At 48.9% G+C, this 21,869-nt stretch overlaps 1 protein-coding gene across 1 annotated transcript in view; it reads right to left on the bottom strand.

Annotated features, from left to right (window-relative positions):
* Positions 1–16,857, bottom strand: part of LOC142574658 (uncharacterized) — a 44,201-nt gene extending 27,344 nt beyond the window's left edge. The window contains exons 1-2 of the mRNA XM_075683695.1: positions 16,830–16,857; positions 13,706–15,065 (exon numbers count right to left, since the gene is read on the bottom strand). Coding sequence (XP_075539810.1) covers positions 13,706–15,065; positions 16,830–16,832 — 1,363 coding nt within the window. The 5' untranslated portion in view covers positions 16,833–16,857. The remainder of the gene's footprint in view (positions 1–13,705; positions 15,066–16,829) is intronic.
* Between the last annotated feature and the right edge of the window lie 5,012 nt (positions 16,858–21,869).

The following is a 21,869-nucleotide window of genomic DNA, read 5'->3' as shown; positions in this document are numbered from 1 at the left end:
TGCGCGCGGCCTCACTACATACCCTACCCTTGGCGTACTTCTTCACTGCCGTTCTAGAGTCACACAACACTGTAGTGCATCCGGGGTCGGAGACGACCAAGGCAATGGCCACCTCCTCCGTCCGGTGCGCCTCTCGTGTCCGGACGCTCGCCGTGGTCTTCGTTGCACCCGTCGATGCCCCGACAGCCACCACCGCGTTTGCGTCGCTGCTCCCTCGATACTCCGCCGCGTCCACGTAGACGGCGCCTTCTTCTCTGGCGTGGAGGTCCACGAGAGCCCTGGCCTCGCCAACCTCCGCTCCTTGTTGTGCTCTGGGTTCACGTTCCTCGGTATCGGGCAGACCCTGAGCTTTCTGTTGATGCTATCCGGTATAGGTACGACTTTCTGCTGCTTGCCTTCCCTCGGCTCGAGGCCAAGGTCCCGCAGTATCTGTCTTCCGGTTCTCATTTCAGAGAGACGCTCGAGTTGCGCCGTTCTCTGTGCTTCGGCGATTTCGTCCAGCGTGTTGTGGACTAGCGACGCACAAAATTTCGACCACCGCTAAACCTCTAGTTTATCCATGCGGCGTTGTATCTTCTTTTGCATTCGCCTGGTTGTTCTTAGATCCTGAATTGACTTAGTGCTGAATTATTGAATTGAATTATTGCTGAAACAAAGATACCCGGCTGGACTGCGCACATTCTTCAGGTGTTAATACAATATGCCCGTGCCGAACGAACATGCTCAGAATAGTGACTGCAGTTTCGAACAATCACGTTAATAATTGCCATTTATTTCCGCTTGCAAGAGTATCCAAAGTCTATTTTTCATACTCAGAGGTGAATACGTTATTTGCCACGCTTTCAGTAGATTGCACGGGAATGCAGTGTATTGCTAAAATTATTTATCAGTTATGACATCTTAAGATCTCTTAGGTGTGTTGATAGGGGCAGAACAAGTACAATATCCATGAAATAGTTTGAATAATCTGCGTGTACTGTAATAGCAACATTAAATGGATAATCTGGGTTTTCTTTTTCTTTTGTTCAGGGCATGTAGTATGCGGTCTGTCCGTGAGGACGATACTAAATGCAACAGTAATGAAAACTGGAACACTTATTACGCACGACGAGGGCTTCACCCCAAGTACGAATGTCAAAATGCGAATCTGCGCCAGCAGCTGCCTAGGGATTAAGAGCTCCTAAACTGCATAACGCCGAAGCATCGAAAGTTGCTTAACGCCTTTCAAATAGCTTGGAAAATAGCTTCTGCCGCTAAACTGTTCTATAAAGAGGCCCCCGCCTAAAAAAAAAAAATCTGCCAGCTACCGCCAAACCTTCATCAAACCTGGTCTTCAATTAGAAACGTGTAAAAGTGCTTCCCGTAGCGACTAAGTTATTGTTCTCTAATTTTTCTTTTGGTAAAGTTTCGAAGCTCCGGTGACTGAGCGTATCGCAGGTTTCGTGCTCCGAAAGCTTTGGCGGTTGCATTTATTTAGATTGGTTGCCAGTATCCTTAAAAATACTGCTATTTTTAGCCTATACGAAAATGGCAGCGCGCATACTGCTCATGCATGCCCGGCAAACACGACCCTTCATCCAAGTACGCTAGCATTTATTCAACTATACGTGCGTTTGAAAATTCCTCACACTAACACAACTTCGAGGTGTATCCGTAGCGCGTGTCACAAGACTTTCACTACATATGTGGCGCAGCGCTCATGGCTGCCGGATTGAGCGCCATGAAGTGAGATCTACCGAAATTGGCTGTTCAACGCACATAATCCTAGTATCAGCTCAGTATCAAAGATAAATTATGGCGTATTTTATTTTTTTTACGCACATCAGATATGACACTAAAATCAACAAGCGTGAGCGATAATATGTCGTAAAACATTCCGTATTGTAGAAGCGAGAACAAGAGCGCCTTATAAAATCATGTAAACGACAATCCGACACTATGCCCGAGTCGCCTACGCTACATGCAGCCAGTTCGCGCTATGAAATCCACTCACGTAATCATGAGCTATTGACGGAAAACATCTTTGCCAAAACTTACCGTTCAGTGTAGCTGACGTGTGATGTCACAAAGAAGACATGTAAACAAAGACACCAAAGTACAAGCAGGCACCGCACACCGCTGCAACAAGCGTTTACATGTCTGGCGCACTCGTTGAGAATTGAAATTGACGCGAAAGATGGCTCACCGCCATTGCTGCTATTGCGCATGCGCAGGCGCTCAAGGCGACGAGGCTGGTCGTGCTCCGAGAAGTCCGAGCACCATTTCCTTTTTCATTTCTCTCTCTCTCTCTCTCTCTCTCTCTCTACGCGCCATGCGCACGGAAGGGTTGCTTTTCCTTTCAATTTATTGGTTTTTGTTTTCATGCGATGAAGTGTATGCGCTGGCACGCTGTCATTGGCACAAACGCTGTGGGTTATCGTATCGAACAGGAACGCACACTTGGGTGAATGTGCTGTTTGTAAAAGCCGCTACAGGACCCGTCAGCCGCTTCCGTTACCGCCAACGACAATCAGTAATACAGTGCATTTGTAGCATATCTTTCAGCCTACCGCTACATGGCATAACCGCGCACATGTTAGCGCAACTTTTCTGTTCCGATGATAGGTCAAATCAACGAGCACAGCAATAACGTGCGCATACCGCCTGCGAAGGACTGGGTGGGCTCAGAGGATTAGGCACATATTTTTGGTGAATGAGGAACTTTGATGAGTTTAGAGCGCAGGATATCAGTCAACGAAAAAAACCACCCGAAGTTAGTGATGAAGCCGAGATATCAGATTAACGTAAAGAGTACCTGCGAATTGGACGACACACGACGCGCGCACCACATGCGCGATATCGGTTCATCGCACACTCAGAAAGTCTGCGTTTTCAGCTGCAAACATTACGAGTCTCTGTGCGGTTACGTTGATGCCTTTTTGGAATCCGCTTTTAGCTAGAGTTGGTGTTCATAACATCTATTACCACGACTGGAACGGCGTTTTCTTTTCTTTATTCTACTACAACAGATGTCATGCTATGACAACTGTGAAGACTGCCATGTGATTCCCGAGAACAACTACATACATCATAAGATATGGTCAACAAATGCGGAGGCATACACTATGTGTGTACTAAATTCTACGAATAGGCGCTAAAGCAATGTCAGCATTGTACAACTACAGCGGCTTATATATAACGTAGCTCTGTATTATACACCGGTACCTTCGCTTGGTTACAGCGTTGGGCGGAGATTAACGACTTTGTCTATAGTCAATCTGTAGACGGCATGCAAAGCTGAAGTAATAAGGCCTTTGCAGTATCGGCTGTTTTCTAGTTATTCTCACGCCTTATCACAATAGGTATACGGGCTTTTCGCTCAAGCTAACGTGACTTTTGGTGACGTCCAACCCTCTGGCGTTCATCGTCGGTGCTATAAGAAACCACGGAGAATAATTCAAATTGGAAAAATGTATACAAGATGTTTCACTTAAATTGAGCCAAACATTAAAATATGCAAGTGCTACACAGCTCTAGAGACTAAAGGTAATTTTGTTTGCCGCTGCTTTGAGATAGTCCATTTACTTCTTGCATTCCCCCTGATTAGACAATTAGTTTTAATAACGAACTTCGCAATTAGTATAATTAAATGAAATCTTTCAATGAGAAAATTGCAGAGCAATATGGGAAACTCCCGATATGGCTTTGCGTTGCTCAACACGTGCTCCATAGAAGTGTTGTTCCGAACATGAGAGAAGCCCCCGAATACGCGTAATGTGCCTCGAGCGGACAGTTGCGACGCAATATATATATATATATATATATATATATATATATATATATATATATATATATATATATATATATATATGCATGTATGTGTATAGATGTTGTAGGGACAAAGAACGTCTGGACGTAGGCAGCAGTATGGCAAACAGCACCGCGTGTCTCAGATGCTGCAGCTTAGAGACCGTTGCTCGGTGAAGCGTACTGGACGTCATCGCCCCGTCGTCTAAGAGAGAGAGAGAGAGAGAGAGAGAAAGAAACGTTTATTGTACGAAACAGTGTCCCCAGCGACGCCGGGTTTCACCCTAAGGTGGGAAGGCTCCTTAGTTCAGGAGCCCTCTGGCTTCGACTGCCCTCTTGTGCCTGGCGACGAGTTGTCGTTGGTCTTCCAGGGCCCCGAGGGTTAGCTTGGCCTCCCACGTTTCGAATAGGTGGTTCGCTTCTTTTGCTCGTTTTGTGTTCGTTTATGGTTGTATTACCCTGCCTTCCTGCCACTGGTATTCCAGGAGCAAGTGTGCCAGAGCGTCGGGTACGTTGCAGAGGGGGCAGGGGTAGCCGTGAAGCGTAGGGTAGAGGCGATGCATTATCGTTCCCTGCGTGTAAGTGTTCCTTTGCAAGCGTCTAAGGATCAGGCTTTCTCTATTGAGTTTAGAGTGCGGTGGAGGGTACAATCGACGCTCGAGCTTGTAATGTTGCAATATGACCCTATAGTTGGTGGGTACAGCCCCGCCTCTTCTGTCGTGGGTCGGAGAGCGCGTGGAGAGAGGGGAGCCCTGATGACGTGCTCGCGGGCAGCTGCGTGGGACGCTTCGTTACCCTCTAGTCCCTCGTGTTCGGGTACCCAGGTTACGCAGATGTACGGGAGTAGTGTCCTTCGTCTTTTAGAGCGCAGCTCTTTGGCGTCCGTTCCTGGGTTTCGCGTCGTCGTCGGCGTTGTCGTCGGCCTCGTAACCAGCTCCGCCCCCCTTTCATCCCCCCAGCGCTAGCAGCGACCGACTGATACCGCTGGATGCCGCTGACGCCGCTAGAGAGTCAAGATAACGTGACTGCATAGAACACCGTCGCCGCCTTGCAGAAAGAGGAGGAAAGGGTCCCCCCCCCCTGTTCTTGTGTGGTGGATAGGGTGCTCTTCAGTTGCCGACGCGCCGGTTATTTCACGTAGGCCCCGGCACGTCGACGAATACGTGACCACCTTCCCACGGCTAGACCTGGTTCTTAGCGCTGCGGAAGCGAGGGTATCATATTGTTTGTGTCGGCATCGGCGGCGTTGTCCCTGAAACCAACTCCGCAGCTGGGGTTGACTCACTATCGGCGTCAGCGGCATCAGTCAGTCGCTGCTATCTCTTCCCTCCTCCCTTTATCGTGTTGTCCGCTTGCTGCGCGCGCTTCTGCCCCCATCGTTTGCCGCTGGGTGTACACGCCGCCCCCCTCCCCCCTCTTCCTGCGAGTCTCCGGTTGTCAAAGCGCCGGCTCGAACTTAATTCCTTTCTTCGCTCCTCCTCCAATGCAACCCCTGTGCGGTGGCAATCAGAGAGCCAGATCGGTGGCGGCGGATCTGTATATGTGCACCGCCCGAGCCGAAATTGCCGCTGCCGTTCGCCCTGTGCGGTGGCAATCAGAGAGCCAGATCGGTGGCGGCGGATCTGTATATGTGCACCGCCCGAGCCGAAATTGCCGCTGCCGTTCGCCACTGCGAAATTATCTGCCAGTTCTTTCTGAGCCGTGAGCGAGACGACCGATGGAAGTCCTCCGTCTGCTGCTGCTGCTGCTGCTGCTAAACGAGCTGCCAGAGCAGAGGCCCAGCGCCGTCGCCGTCAGAATCCAGAGGTGCGTGCCGCCGAAGCAGAAGCTTACCGTCGCCGCCGTCGAGATGATCCAGGAGTACGGAAAATATAAAAAAAAAATTCTGTGATAGCGCATACATGTGTTGCTTGATTTCTTTGCCTCAATCTATCGGAAAGGTGAAACAGCTTATTTGCTGTGCTCAAATTTCGCATTAGGAAGTAACGTAATCGTCGGTAATTTTTTTTAGTAGCTTGAGTGCATCGGCAGACATGCGGCCCCTCAAGAAGTTTCTGTGGGCGGCCTGATAGTCGTTGAATGTAACCGCTGCGTCTGTGCATGTGGTGGTGGCGAGAGCGATCGCCGCTTCTTTAGCCGTTTCCGGGATGCGTGCCTTGATGGTTGCCGATGCTAGCTCGGAGCCTCGGGAATGTACGACGCTGAGAGCGTATGCGTTACGATGGGGATACTTGGCCGCGTCGGTGTAGCGCGCATTCGGGTCATGCTTTAAACTTCGTTTGATGGTGTTAGCTCTAGCCTGCCTTCTACGCTTGTGGTATATGGGATGCATGTAGTGCTGGAAACGTGCGATGCAAATGCACTCTCGAACGTCCGGTTGGATTCGCTCTTTGTTGTCCGTGTTAGCGAGATAGGTCTCACTGTAGTTCAGGTGTCGGAGTACTGATCTCCCTGTGGGCGTGAGCTTTAATCGTTCCAGCTGGCTGTTCTTGTGCGCTTCGGCGAGCTCTTGCCACGTGTTGTGGACGCCCAACTTAAGGAGACGTGAACTAGAGGTCTTGGCGGGGTGTCCCAGGGTGACTTTGATTGCTTTCCTTATCATTATGTTGAGCTTTTCCATTTCAACGTTCTCTAAAGCCAGGTACGGCGTGCCGTATGTGATGCGGCTGTGAGCAGTGCTTGTAATATTCTTAGAGTGTCTTGCTCCTTGAGCCCGCTTCTTTGGCTTGAGATGCTCTTGACGAGGTGTGTTAGTTGCGAAAGGGCACGTTCTAGTCTCAGTACGCTGGCAGCTCCCGATCCGTCTTTGTGGATGTAGAGTCCAATTATTCGCATGGTGTCGACTTTCGAGATTGTTGTCCCTGTGAGGTTGATGCTGGGGTCGGGCTCTTTGTATCTGGGTGGCCGGCCTCTTGTTCTTGCTTTCAGGACGAAGTGCTCATACTTCTCTGGGGCGCAGCGGAGGCCGCAGTTTCGGAGATAGCTTTCGATGGTGTCAACGGCTTCTTGTAAGCTAATTTCTTGCCTTCCAATGTTCGTAGCTCTGGTCCAGAGTGTGATGTCATCAGCATACAGCGCGTGACGCAGATCTGGTATGGTCTCGAGGAGAGGGGGTAGCTTAATTATAGCTACGTTAAAGAGTAGCGGTGAAATGCCCGACCCTTGCGGAGCGCCTCTGTTTGGAAGTAGGAAACTTTCACTGCGGATGTTGCAGATTCCGACTGTTGCCGTGCGGTCCATCGCAAAGTTTCTGACGTATGTGTAGGTCCTGGTGTCGCAGGCGGTGCCTTCGAGATTGTTCAGGATTGCGTCGTGGTTAACGTTATGAAAGGCTCCCTTGACGTCTACTGCCACTATGGAGTGTTCGCTTCGATTGTTTAGGTCATTTAGACGGCCTTCTTTTATTTAGTTGTAAGGGTACGTCCTGCATTGAGAGATGCTGCCTGAAGCCGACCGTAGTGTCTGGTAGGTGCCCGTTGTCTTCCAGGTTTTCGGTAATGCGGTCGTGCACCATATGTGCGAAAAGATTTCCCGCGCACGAGGTGTGGGAGATCGGGCGTAGGTTGTCTAAGCTCAGAGGTTTCTTGGGCTTGGGGATCATGGTGATGTCCGAGTATTTACACACAGCAGGCAGTTCTTTCTCCCAGCACTCATTGTAGCAACGGAGGAGAGCCTCGGTGGCCTGCTGCGGTAGGTTGCTTAGGTGTTTGTTAAGGATCCGGTATTTCTCTAGGGCTAGTACTTCTAGACAGCTTGGATAGGGCTACGGGGATTTCGGCCTGTATAAAGGGTCGGTCGAGTTCTGTGATTCGGTTTTCCAGATTATTCTTTGCTGCGAGTTGACGCGGTAGAAGGTGCGTCTCCGCATAGTTTTCTTGTAGTTCTCGCAGGGAGGTGTTCTTCTGATCCGGCGTGGTTGTGGACAAGACTGTGAAGACGTTGCTTCTATTTCGTTTTGGTGGGTACAGTGGCCAGCAGTGCGCGTAGGAGGGGACAGGTCCTCTTCGTGCTCAGAGTCCCCTGCAACTTGTCATAGAAAGCGTGCCAGTTGTGCCTGACGAGGTGGTCCGCATAGTCTTGGGCTTGCTTGGTAAGAAGAGCGATGCGTGTCTTTAGCTTTCTGTTAAGCTTTTGTCGTTTCCATCTCTACAGGAGGCCACTTCATGCATACCAGAGATGGAGGAGGTGCGTGCCGACCGTGGGTGTATCGGCATTGAGTTGTATGATCGTGGTGTGACGTTCTGCTGTGTCTAATACATTCTTGAGCTACTCGTCAATATCAGTTATGCTTGCTCCGGAATGTAGCTTGTCCCTAAAGGATTTCCACTCGGGTAGCCGTGCATTTCGGGTCTTGGTCTGCTTACGGGTGTGTGGTATACCTAACTGGAGGATAAGATGACCGCTACCAAAAGTTTTGTTTACAATTGGTGGACGTGCTGGGTCCCTTTCAACTCTACCATTCTAGAACTACGCACTCGGACGCTACCTTCCGCCGCGCCAGAGCCCGACCAGTAGACGCTCTCGTCGCCACCAGTTCTCTGCGCTGGGGCTTTTCGCCAGCGAGATCCTACCATCTTCAGCGGGACCGACGAAAACGACGTTGAAGATTGGCTTGCGTCCTACGAGCGGGTGAGCTCTCATAACAAATAGAATGACTCGGCCAAGCTGACCAAGGTCGTTTTTTACACCGCGGGCTGGCCAACCTCTGGTTCAAGAACCGTGAGGCGCACTTCCGGGCGTGGCCTACTTTCAAGGCGGCTTTCATAGCGGTATTTAACAGTCCCGCCGTCCGCAAACTCCGAGCTGAGCAGCGTTTGCGTACACGCGCAGAGGACGCGGGCGAAACATTAATCAGTTACTTAGAAGGCATTGTCGCTCTATGTACACGCGTCAGTCGTACCATGTCGGAAGCAGGCCGGATTAACCACATCATGAAAGGAAATGATGATGATACTTTTCCAATGCCACTGGCAAAAACCCGAACATTATTGCCAACGTATCAGACTGCAACGAGCAACGCAAATAGCGAGCTTTGACGAGGCCTCCTGCTACAACCGCTGCGTCCATCTCCAGCCTTTCCATTGGTTTCGACCAAGCGTCGCTGATCACGCAGATCAAGGCCCTTGTCCGCGAAGAGGTCGCACGACAGCTGTCCCTGGTACCCTTCACCCAGGTGCCTGCTACTCCTTTGCCATCTCCTCTGCGCAACGCTATTCAAGGAGAAGTCGCTAACGCACTACCGGTTGCTCTTCAGAAGCCGCTTGGGGGTGCTGTGCTAATTTATGCTGCTGTAGCTGTCAGGCCACGCTAGAGCCGATACGACCCTTTCAGCAGCCCATGCACCGCCCTTCTCGCATCTACTGGGCCAGCCCTCCTGTTGCGAACCCATGGCGCACGCACGACAATCGGCCTATATGCTTTGCATGTAGGTATGCCGGACACGACGCAAGGTTCTGCCGTCGGGTGCAAACAATCGAAAATATTTCCCGTGTGCCTCGTTATCCGGTCGACTCCTATGGAAACTACACTCCATCAGACTCACCGCCGTCTCGTACTCTGATTGATCGTCCTTTCTTCTACCATTGCCGCTCACCCTCCCCACGTCGCTGGTCGCTTTCACCGATGCGTCAGCGGCCCGTCTCTAAAAACTAGGGAAAGTAGTACCCGTGGCAAGAACTGCGCATGTTTTGAAATGCCGAAGTCCTCGTACCTTACCTGCTAATATTATTGACGTATTTGTGGAAGGTGTCGCTGCAGTCGCTCTTGTTGATACCGGCGCAGCTGTTTCTCTTATGGATGCGAGATTCTACCGAACATTTCGCAACGTAACGAAGCCTCTTTCTGGATTGTCACTTCGGACTTCAAGTGGTGAAGCTGTCGAACTAACCACAGCCTGTACAGCCCGTGTCCTGATTCAAGACGTTATATTCACCATAGAATTTGTAGTGCTCTCATCATTCTGCAACGGAATTATTCTAGGATGGGAATTTCTCTCTTCCCAGAACTCTGTAATCGACTGCGCTCACGCTTAGGTTGAATTCACCTTCAGTGACCTCACCTTCATTCAGTGACCTCACCTTCATTGATCCACATTCTTCTCACAAACTTGTCGTCAAGGAAGACGTCAATATGCTGCCATGCTTGTCAGCCCTTGTACCAGTCTCATGTGGTGCTATCTGTGATGGAATGGTCTTCTTGATGCCGTCCGACCTCTTCGTTCCCCGAAAAGCCCTTTTTCTGCCTTTTGCTACTGTTGACCTCACCGCCGGCTTCTACACAATGCCCGTTTACAAAATGCTTTGATCCCCGCTTACACTGCATCGTCATGAATGCGTTTTCCACGTCGAGACCATCGATTCTATGCGGATTGTATCCGTCCCCGACGAGGCGTCTCCTACGACCGTCCTTGACCTGAGCGCCATCTCAGCTCCTTGTCGAAAATCTACGGATGTTTTCAGCCCATTCATTGCCGAGAATCTCACACCCTCGCAGCGAGCCCAGCTTCATACCATTCTACAACACTTCCGAACATCTTTCGACGTCGCACAAGCATTCTTAGGCCGAAATTAACTGTCGAGCATAACATCAACTCTGGCTCCGACTCCCCGCGGCGCCAACCTCCGTATCGCCTATCCGCTGCTCAACGCCGCGTCATTGCCGACAAGGTCGACGACATGCTCAGTAGAGGCGTGATTAAACCTTCACGCAGCCCATGTGCTTCTCCTGATTCCATAAGACGGTTCTATGCGTTTCTGTGTAGATTTTCGGCGCTTTAACATGATCACGTTAAAGTTTGTTTACCCATTGCCGAGCATAGATGGTGCTCTGGATTGCTTACAAGGAGCCGAGTTCTTTTCATTGGACTTGTGGTCAGGTTACTGGCAGCTCCCTATGGCGGAGGTCGATCGCCCAAACACTGCTTTTGTTGCAGCAGATGGTTTATGTGAGTTCACCGTCATGCCTTTCAGACTATTCAACGCTCCTGCTACATTTGAAAGGATCATGAATAATGTTATACGCTGCCTAAAATTGAAGATATGTATATGTTGCCTTGTCAACATCGCGGTGTTCGCCCCTGATTTCGCAACACATCTGCGCCGGCTTCAGCACGTGCTGAGTTCCTAAATCAAAGGTGGTCTGGAGCTTAATCTCAACAAATGTCGCTTTTCCACACGCAAGTTCACAATCCTCGGCCACGTTGTGTCCAAAGAAGGCATTCTTCCGGATCCCGTGAAATTTCGGGCGGTCTCTGCGTTTCCTAAGTTCACTACATTGAAAGAACTTCCCAGTTTCATCGACTCATGCTCTTATTTGCGCGCTTCGTTCGAAATTTCACATCGGTACTATCACTCCTCACGCAACTGCTTCGTGGCACCGTGGTCCCCTGCTTGCGACTATGCGTTCACCAACTTGTCCCTCTTCTCGCGATGTCACCTATTCTTCGCACTTTTGACCCTCAAGCTCCTACTGAAGTATATACCGACGCAACTGGCGTAGGCCTATGTGCTCGGTCCCCAGTGTGGATATGTCGGCGTTTTCAAGACGTATGAGCGACTTCGGCACCGCTACTACTAGCGGCGGATGTACACCCTCGCTAGGAACTTCGCCCGCTCTTACCGGGAATGTCAGCAACGCAAGTCTCCGCCGCACCTCCCAGCTAGTCTGCTCCGAGCCCTTCCATGCCCATCTCAACCTTTCCATCGTGTCACTACTGCTCATCGAGATGTGCTGAGCGTTCATGCTTTGCCGCTCAGTCTCGGAAACACGTCTTACTCAAAATATCACTTTTGCAGAAGTATGCTGAATGTAAATACACCCGCATAGCCTATTGCGCAAGCCTTGGGTGCCGGAAATGAAGAATGATTTCTTACGATTGGCATACTTACGTTAGCGTATGTAGTGATCATATAAGGATATTTACGACGCCCAATTATACGCGTAAATATTACAATAAGTAAAGATGTTAATTCAGTGGACTGCTATGAAATGAAGGTGGCATAGTAAAGATCACTCCATACGTTACCTAAATGAGTGCCTGGTGCACATCACTATTTCTGCTCAACTACATGTTCTCTCGTTGTCAAACTAAGCAATAAGAAGTAAGATTAGCGTACATATAATAAGGTATATGTCATTTATGCGACATACAAAGAACTATTGGTCGCGCGCAGCGTTATGTACTGCCTCAAACATACACAGAGCTACCACCGCAGGATTTTTAAGACGCCGCTCTAATGACGCAGGTGTTGTCGACGCAGCTGCGACGGAGCGCAGTTTAGACGCAGGTGGCCGTTAAACCGAGCCTCAAAACCAGCGACGATATGCTTTGAATATGGCGCAATCCAAAGGAGTGCACAAAACAAAACATATTCGCCTATAATTTCCGATTGTGCGTGCTTCCTAGTTAGTTAGCTGAATGATATTCGGTTGGACTAGAGTTTTATTCTAGCTGAAAACACGGGGGTCGACCGTTTGGCTTCCCTGGAAGTGCGTTTATTGACAGCGGACCGTAATTCCACAATATTGAGAACATTTCTGTAAACTACATAATTATTAAATGTAAATGATACTGGGCGTAATTTTTTAAAAGATACCCAAACTCTATTTGATATCTAACATAGAACATATTCCCGAGAAAGTTGGCTTTGCCGCACGGCTTTTCTGTTCATCGCCATGATTTTTCCGTAGGGTAGCAATATACAACTTCGTTGTTAAAAGCCGCTTATGGGGAATGCATTTTATCGCGCCATTTGGGTGCACCATTCCTTGTCTCGTTATGACTAAATCAGAATAGACGTCGTCTGTATCGTTGCCTAGCTCAAAGCGTAGAAAATGTGCGAACGCAACCACAATTCCAACTGTTCTTACCGTAGCGAAACATGGCGGATGCCTCCTATCATTGTAGGAATACGTCTTGTTTCCCTAGTGAGTGCTTCATGGCTATTAGGAATGGAACGCTAAATAACGCATACACCGACAGCACTTGTCTAGTCTCCGTCATTTGTGCATGTTTCACCCCTGTGTAGCTTCCTTCATCAGTAGCTGATAATTTTACCTTAGCAGTGTGCGTCGGCGCCACGGCTAAATTGAAACAAATTCTGCACGTTCTGGTAGGCACTAGACTAATCGTCCGCGAACAGGCAAGTAATGCACTTGAATGCAATGTAAAAAAACGCGTCCACTACGAAATATGTCTGCTAACGACTGAGCGGTTTTAGACAGAACAGTCATGCATACCTTCGGTTCCATCTGTATTTTCATCGAGATATTGTACAAATCATTTACAAACCGCCGCCGAGCTAGGGACACCTGAGTGAAGTAGCGAGCTAGTGGTTCCTGTAGCCTCGGTACGAAGTTCAAGTCTTTCATAGAATGTTCAATAATATGTTATTCAAGTATTTATTTTCCTTATTAAGAGTTCGTGTAAGCATTCCTAGGAAAGTATTAAACATGAAATAGAGGAACGAAGTAATCGCAACGCTTCGCATCCATGTCAGTGAAGGTATGGGTTAGCATATAAGTGAAGCTAGCGTGCCGTCATACTGTGAGTTCCATTCTTCTCCAAGCACGCCACCTGGAAAGGAATGGCGAAAGGTCATAGTTTGAGCGACGAAGCCAAATGCGTCGCTAACATCTCGGTGCGGCGCCCAGAATCTTATCGTTCAGTATTCCAAGCGGATAGTAATCACAATGAGTTCAACGAGCTTTTTTGTACAACAGGAAACATTTATTTTGCAACAGTATTTAACAATATGGACAACTGAGCTTAAGCTCAACAAATCATTCTTTTCCTCTTCAGCGCACCATGTCGTCTGATTCAAAGAATGATTTCTGCAAGGAGAAAAGAGTATACGTAACACATTAGTATCGGCACTAAGTGTGAATTTTAGAATTTCAGCGTATTCTATATTGTACTTACACTTCTTCCTGCGGAGGAGGGTGTTGTAGTCGAAGGGAGTGCCAAGGCCGTAGCCGTAGTTCAGGCCGTAGACACCAAAACCGTGGCCGAGGCCGTAGTGGCCAGCACCGTATCCGAGGCTTCCAACACCGTAGCCGTAGACTGGGGCCGCCTGGTAGGCAGCGAAGGCTGGGGCAGCATGGGAGACAGTGGCCACAGCTGGGGCGTGGTGGACGGTGGTGGTGGCAACAGCGGGGGCGGCGTGAACGGTAGCGACAGCTGGGACAGCGGCGTAGCTGGCGACTGGGGCAGCGGCGTAGGTGGCTACTGGGGCAGCGTGGGCGACTGTGGCCACAGCTGGGGCAGCGGCGTAGCTGGTCACGTGGGACACAGCTGGAGCGGCAGCGACGGTGGCAACAGCTGGGGCCGACTGGAAGACCTTGGGGACAGCTGGGGCAGACTGGTAGGTGACGTGGGACACGGCTGGGGCAGCAGCGACGACTGGGGCGGTCTGGTAAACCTTAGTCACAGCTGGGCTGGCCTGGTAGGTCACGCGGGAGACAGCTGGAGCAGCGTAGGTAGCGACAGCTGGTGCAGACTGGTAGGTGGTGACGTGGGAGACAGCTGGGGCAGCAGCGACGACTGGGGCGCTCTGGTAAACCTTAGTCACAGCTGGGGCGGCCTGGTAGGTCACGCGGGAGACAGCTGGAGCAGCGTAGGTAGCGACAGCTGGGGCAGACTGGTAGGTGGTGACAGCTGGAGCAGACTGGTAGGTGGTGACGCGGGACACAGCTGGGGCAGCAGCGACGACTGGGGCGCTCTGGTAAACATTAGTCACAGCTGGGGCGGCCTGGTAGGTCACACGAGACACAGCTGGGGCAGCGTAGGTAGCGACAGCTGGAGCAGACTGGTAGGTGGTGACGCGGGACACGGCTGGAGCAGCAGCGTAGGTAGTGACCGCTGGAGCAGCCTGGTAAGTGGTAGAAACTGCTGGGGCAGCGGCCACAACTGGAGCGGACTGGTAGGTGGTCACGCGGGACACGGCAGGAGCAGTGGCCACGGTGGCGACTGGCGCAGCGGCGTAGGTAGCGACAGCTGGAGCAGCATGAACAGCGGTCACAGCTGGAGCAGCATGGTAAGTGGAGACGGTGCGAGCAACAGCTGGAGCAGCTACGGCGTAGCTGGCGCCTGGTCCGTAGGCAAGACCGTGGCCGACACCGAAGCCGGTAAGGCCGGAGTAGCCAATTCCGTGACTAAGACCATAGCTAGTGAGGCCAACACCGCTGCCGAGGCCGACACCACTGCCGAGGCTGTAGCCACTACCGTGAAGGAATCCAGCAAGGGCGCTGGAGGCCAGGGCAAGGACGACGCAAACGCGGAACTGTGAAAAATAATTAGGAATAGATAAGAATAAGTACATTTGGATTCCGTAGTGACAATTTGACTGGTCTGACACATTTTTCTTATGTAAACGCCATTTCCTTGTTACGCTGAAGGATTTAGAGATTACCGCTGATGCCTTGGATGCACACAAAGTCCTAGAGGAACATTTCAGTTGACTCACACAAGGAACTTTTCTTAAACCCACATGTGAACTAGGCGGTGGCCTAGTTATGGCTTCCTGTTTTTCACCACAAGTGGTGGATATTTAGACCTACGGAGCAGTCCTCTCATAATTTACGGGTTGAACTGCTGGGAGATCCAGACCAAGCCACAAGGGAAAGAAGCTTGTGGCGTGAAGAAATGTGTCGAGATCTCTCAAATTGTGTAAACTAAGTCCGAAGTGCCACTTTGCTATGGAGTGCCCAATAAGGTCAATTTTGCATGGTTAGTGCACTTTATAAAACGCATGGTTTTTACTCGTCTATGGTCGTTGCTTCTATGAACGCGGTCTTTTTTAATAAAAAGGGAAATATCTACGAGTGTATATGGAAGTATGGCTAAATTCAGAGCGCGAACTACTGGGACAGGCTCAAAGGAACTATAAGCGGCAAGCTGTCATATCAGCGTCGTGGAAAGAAGTGCTCGAAGGATTAAAGAAGCAGGGTGGGAAAAAGGGCCCACACGAATCTAGTGGGACTGATAAGAAAAAATTGGCTGTCATCCCCTACGCCCACTGCCTGCTGCATTGGTTGGAAAAGTTAGGGTCACGCTATGGCGAGAGAGTCGTTTACTCTGCGAAGAATAAGCTCGCCACCATTTGTTGAGCAGTGCACAGGCGTAGTGAAAGATCGAGTGGCCGCACTACAGATGCAAACAAAGGTCTGTTTGCAGTCTTAATCATGTAAACAATTTCGTTTCATGCGCAACTTCAGTGTCGCATCTATGCCTTTCTCTTGTGGAAAAACATATGTGGGCCAAAGTGGCCGACGTCTTAACGCTAGGCTGAAATGACATCCCCAATCCGCAAAAAGGGATTGCACACACCCATCATGCAATGCACGTAAGAGTCGTCAAGTCCAAAGCTAATTGCACACCGAAGTTTGATAATATTAGGGTCCTTTATAGGCACAAAGATCGAACAACAAGAGAAGTTGTAGAAGCTCACCAAATAAATATGAAGTGGGCAGGGTGTGTCAGTGATTCCTCTATAGCGCTTCACTACACTGAAATATCTTTTCGAGATACGGCCTGACATGGGTGGAAATTGTTTAGCGAGTTAACATAAGCAAATAGTATCTTTGCCTATGTATCTAGTAATAGGACACGTCGGGATCAACAGGTGTTTTCTCACACTTATGCTCAGATTCTGAAGTACAGGCTCAAGTGACCGTAAGTGGCAACCTGAACCCAAGCAGTGGCATAAAGACTGACTCACACAAGGTGAACACCCATATCCTCGAAGCAGTGCCCTTCGAATACAGAGCTAACTAAATAGTCTAGGAAACAGATATGAACGACATAGAGGGTAATTGGTTACGTCAAGTCCTCCGCTTTGGCGCGGGTGATTGAAGTCGAGAAGCAGCAGCGGTAGCTTCGACGGCAATTTCCTAGGCGCAAATTGATGTATTGGCATACAGAAAACGATGATATACTTCTATGTGAATGATCTGTCGATCTAGCTGGAGTTAGTACTTTCCTGTAGTGTCCCTTTAGACACTTTCGACCCACCCTAGGTTAGACGCTCGAAGCGCGGTGCGCTTACCATGGTTGTGGCAGTGGTACCGTTGGCTAACCAAGAACTGCTGAAGTTGTCCAGCCTTCGACGCCCTTATATACGCGACATCATAAGTGTGGAAGCGGCGGGGAAAGGATACTGAGTCAGTGGGGGAGAGAATGCAAAAAATGGCGACACCTGCAGGCACACGATCGTCATTTTTTTTATTTTTTTTTATTTCAATTTGTTATCTGAAACTCTGCTTCCTTCTAATGCCCGCCTTTTGGAGCACTTGCCCCTGTCTCGCGAAGGCTGGGCTGTATATATATATATGTATATTTTGCCCCCTATAGGCAAAGGCGATGAGGCAACAAGCCCACTGGGAAGGACGGAGTGCGGTAGTCTGCATTTAACACGGCGATGGCGTGAGGGGGGCTGAGATATGCCGGTCGCCTTACCGGAGTGACTTGTATGGGGCAAGCGTGCGTGGCCCCGCAAGCGTCGTTGATCTTGAGGAAAGTGAAAGAAAGCGCCTGCTGCGTTCAATCATCGGTATCGGTGTTTTAGTTTTTTTGTGTAGTCTAGAATTTAAATGAGTACGTGTCTTGTTCGCGCGTCACTAAAAAAACTGCTATCGGTAAATCCTACACGAGAACTCGTTACATGACTGTCAGTGCTCTATCACATGGACAACCTATAACCAAAGTCCGTGCATCGCTCGAGGAATGCTGTTATAATGTATTAGCGGCGTTAGCACAATGTGATACTCCGAAAGAGGCTGCCTGTCGAGGAGCGTATTCTTTTTTTGTCTGCTTGCTACAGGGTATACCTGTATAATTGTAATAAAAACGCGGCGCTGGTTACGCAAAGTCGGCCTGCACAGGTAGTATATAAACTTTACGGACCCGTGTTTCGTGAGCAATTAGAGTTATTAATCGTATAGTGAACAAAAGCTCCTCATTAACGTTTTGTTTGAACGGTTGTGGTTTATGTGTATATTAAAAAGTCAACACGATCGCATTTGAAAAGAAGTTTACTTTGCCCACCGTGGTGTCGTAGTAGCTTTGGTGTGGCGCCCCAAAGCCACTACGACACGACGGTATGCTAAAACATCCGCCGTGCGTTGGCTGCACGGTAAAGAACCCCAGGTGGCCAAAATAAACCGAAGTCCACAGAAGTAAAGGCTTTCTAATTATGTGTTGGCTTTGGCACATGATACCGCAGCTTTTAAATTCTGATGAAGTTCTTGTTGTTTGATTTGACGCAAATCATTATGTTCCGATTAAGCCATGGTCAACTTTTCCACTATGTCAGGTATGCGCATACAGGCGCATACATCTCGGTGCAATGTCAAGCCGTGACATAATTATAATTTGATGCGAAAGCGGAAAGCTATTTAATTGCTTGTTCTTGTTAGCCTATAGCAAATACACAACTTTTATCAGTTACGCCAATCTTGAAAACGATGTGCTTACGTGATAATCTACGCAACAACAAGGGGTTATTGTTGTGTGAAGATCCGTGGCCCTGAATGAGAAATTGGCAGAATGCGTGTCAACATTGAACAGAAATATCCCGGAACAGAAGTACTTCAGGGAAATCTAACAAAATGAAGCTGTCTTCAAATAAGATTTTTTTAAAGTTTCAAGTTTAATTATTCACGAATGACATTAACAACGAAATTAAGAAGTGTTTCTCATTTACTTGTTTGGCCACTCTGGCTTCGGAAGAACATTTTCCCGTCAAAGTACACAAACGCCTGCGCAAGCACATTTACCGTAACTACAATAATCTTTTTAATAGACCTGCTTTTCATTTCATTTTCAAGACCCTGCATATCTGCTTGACCAAACTATTCCAATGTGTGACTGCCTTTTCTTGGGTAGGGGAGCAGCTGTATGTATGTTTCAGAGAATTGGAGCCAATATTAATAATATCCTATGTTACTACAAGCAATAGGTTCGATGAAAACATAAGTAACATAAGTGTGTATTCAATATATTTTTAACATGTCATTTACTATAAGTACTATAAGTACTATATAACCGCTTGGGATCACTGAAATTTCTGTCACTTTGAAAGTTGACAAGTTGGTGTTTGCGATGCCTCTATAGCAAATGGAAAATGACGAAGACAAACTGCGGATTGACAATCTACTGATTCATACTGCAAGTACAGGTCATTCCATGAAGATGAATACGTGATTCTAGGTGTTCTATGAAATCGTAGTGCGCGCTTTCTTTAAAATGGCATCCGCACGAGCCCCCTTTTTCTTTTGCTGAACGCTTATTTAGTATGGTTCGTTGCTACAGGGCTGGGAAAAATGTGGGATACGTACATTTGATCAGTGGGACACAGATTTCTCCAGAGCGAAGCACGTTCTGATTTAACGCTGATATTAACCAAACTTTGTTGGGAATCATACTGCGAGACTAAAAACAGTGGTGCAAACTAAACGTATCAAAAGGCGCGAGTATTATTCGTAGCATTTCATGTAGAATTGCCCGTTACTGTCTCCGACCAACAAAATGAAGTTTCATTATCATGGTCTACAGGTGTACGCATTCACAAGGCTGAAACAAAGAAGGAGGTGCATGTAAATGAAGTAGTTGGTCAGCGTAAAATATACGGATTTGTTAATGTTATTGTCGTCGTCGTTCTTCTGTGGCACACTCTATGTGAGTGCTGCAAAGCGCCTGGTGACTACTCACGCTGCCACATGGGCGAATTACCGTGTAACGGTACCATCGAATAGGCGCCTTCCAAATTCAGAACGCCGATGGCATGCGCGCGTGTAAAGAAAGGCGCCTTAGTTAGCTGCGCCGCCCAAGAGCCGCCAAAAGCGCCCCCTCGCGCGGAACAATAAGGAGCTTGGTTGGAGCTGAATGGGAAGCATGCGATGAGACGGAGTGTATGGTTGCAGTCGCGCGCTAACGCGAGATGCTACCGGGATATTCTCTGTCGCTACTGTCGCTCACTTTACTATGGCTACCGCACTCTCCTTCACAGTCACCGCCCTCACGATGGAGGACGTCAAAAAGCGGGCGTTTTACGCTTTCAGCCCTAAGCCAAAAATGCTTTCTTTACGCTACCTTGACGGTTGTTTTACAGCTAAGCTGCATAACTCCACCTCCCAATGGGTCTGTTGTGTCCGTCGACAAAAACTCGGGAGGCGCGCCACGTGCGCCGTAAGGTTCCTTGCAGCGCCATCAGATGGCGCTCGCTTCCGCGCGTCTGCGGAGCCGGCATACGGGGGTAAGAAAAAATAAACAGAAAGCTTGCCTTCGGGCATAGCGTTCGCCGCAGTCGATTCCCTGTAAAGATTATGGTTGCCTAAGGCACAGTTGCCGGGAAGCGGCAATGTGAATAATTTAAAGCTTCAGAATATTATCAGGCTTTATGTGAATAATTTCAAACTGCATCGTGTCGGGTAATAGTTCTGGTGTTCGTTTGCAGCTTCGATGTCCAACCTTTCTTCACAGCGTGGATTGGAGACACATCTTTTGCGTGGTGAACTCATCCGAGGTGGACAACTTGATCTCGCACTTGAACTCCATATAGAGGCGGCTATACAGTTTATGCTCGAAGGCAGAAATTCTGGTTCTCTCGCTTTCGTAAATGCCCTCGTGAAAAGAGAGTAACTGAACCTCGTCCTCTTCCGCATTCAGAAAACCAACGCATACATAACGATATCTTCAGTTTAATTTTAATCACCCACCTGGTACCAGCTTTCTGTATTCCGAAGCCTCGTCAAGAGAGTAGAAAAAATTTACACTTCCCCACACCCCCAGAAGGAAGAAAAGAACATAGTAATCCGTGACCTAGTTAGTACCGGCTATACAAAGGCACTTATTCACTGCGCACTCCGCCGACGGAATGACAATGAACGGAAGAGGGCGATTGCCCAACCACTCCGGCAACGGCGCCGTATCTTGTTACTTTACGTTAAAGGGGTCACCGAGACATTAGTCCATCCGCTGCGCGGGGCAGAGGGTGACGTCACTCACAAGGCTTTGCCTGCGGTCAATATCTTTCTCCGTCCTCGAGAAGACCGCGTTCCTGTCGAAAAGGCGTCGGACATTGTGTGCAAAATGGCATGCACCGAATGTCCCACGTCGTATATTGGCGAGACTAAATACTCCACGGAAAAATAAATATTCATAGCAAGAATCTCTTTCATCAGGTAAACAGAGTACGTAGTACTGTGAAAACACTTCGCGAGGTTTTGATATGCAGATTAACCCTGACGGCGCTGTCGTCTTGGAGAGAGAAAGCAACCACCAGTGGCGGCTCCTTTTGGAAACCTGGCACATCCAGAAGACACTGGATAACATCAATATTTCGTCAGGAACACTCCGGCCGTTTACTCTCAAAGTCTACGTAAAGTGTCCGCGTGCCGGTCAGAGCACCAAAAACGCGTATAAACATTTGCTACGCCTTACGCCATCTCACCCTGAAGACGGAGCCAGTAAGGTTGCGAAACGTGAGGTTCTTTTTAAATAAGTTTTGATGGTAATTTTCCTTCTCATTAATTAGGCTGTTCCAACCCAGAAAGATATCTGCTGAATGTGTACCTTTGATTCAAGTGTCACTTATTTATGAGCCTTGTCGCCGGACGGAGCACCATATTCACAAAAGTGAGGCAAAAGGAATACACGGCGGTCCGGTTTCACTGCCGCTGTGTGGGCATCCGCACGCTTTTGATGAAAGCCTTGAGAAAACGCGAATATTTTTATAGCCACTTACTTGGCTGCAACCGATTGGTGCTTTTTTGTGCAATCGCCATCGGATGACAATTACTGTGTTCATTGAATTCAAGCGACCTGGACTACAGCTTCACGTAGCCTCCGAGTTTTCTTGGCGCTTGACGGGCAGCTTTGCCTCAGATTCTCGTAGTGCAAATAACAGGGGTTGATGTCAAGACGAAGACTCGATGTCAAACGTAGGGAAAAGTGAGGTGACATGTGTCCTTCAGTGAACCTATCTCCGTGATTGTTGTAGACTGTGTCATTGTTTTGAGCGATGCCGTGTCCCTCCCGAAAGATTTAGTGCTACTGTTTGCAATAGTGGTAACCCTCATGTTTTGAC

Source organism: Dermacentor variabilis, chromosome 3 (assembly GCF_050947875.1).
Source record: "Dermacentor variabilis isolate Ectoservices chromosome 3, ASM5094787v1, whole genome shotgun sequence".
In the NCBI taxonomy this organism is placed as follows: Eukaryota; Metazoa; Arthropoda; class Arachnida; order Ixodida; family Ixodidae; genus Dermacentor; species Dermacentor variabilis.
Note: the sequence above shows the minus strand (reverse complement) of the source record. Positions and strands in the feature narration are given on the sequence as shown.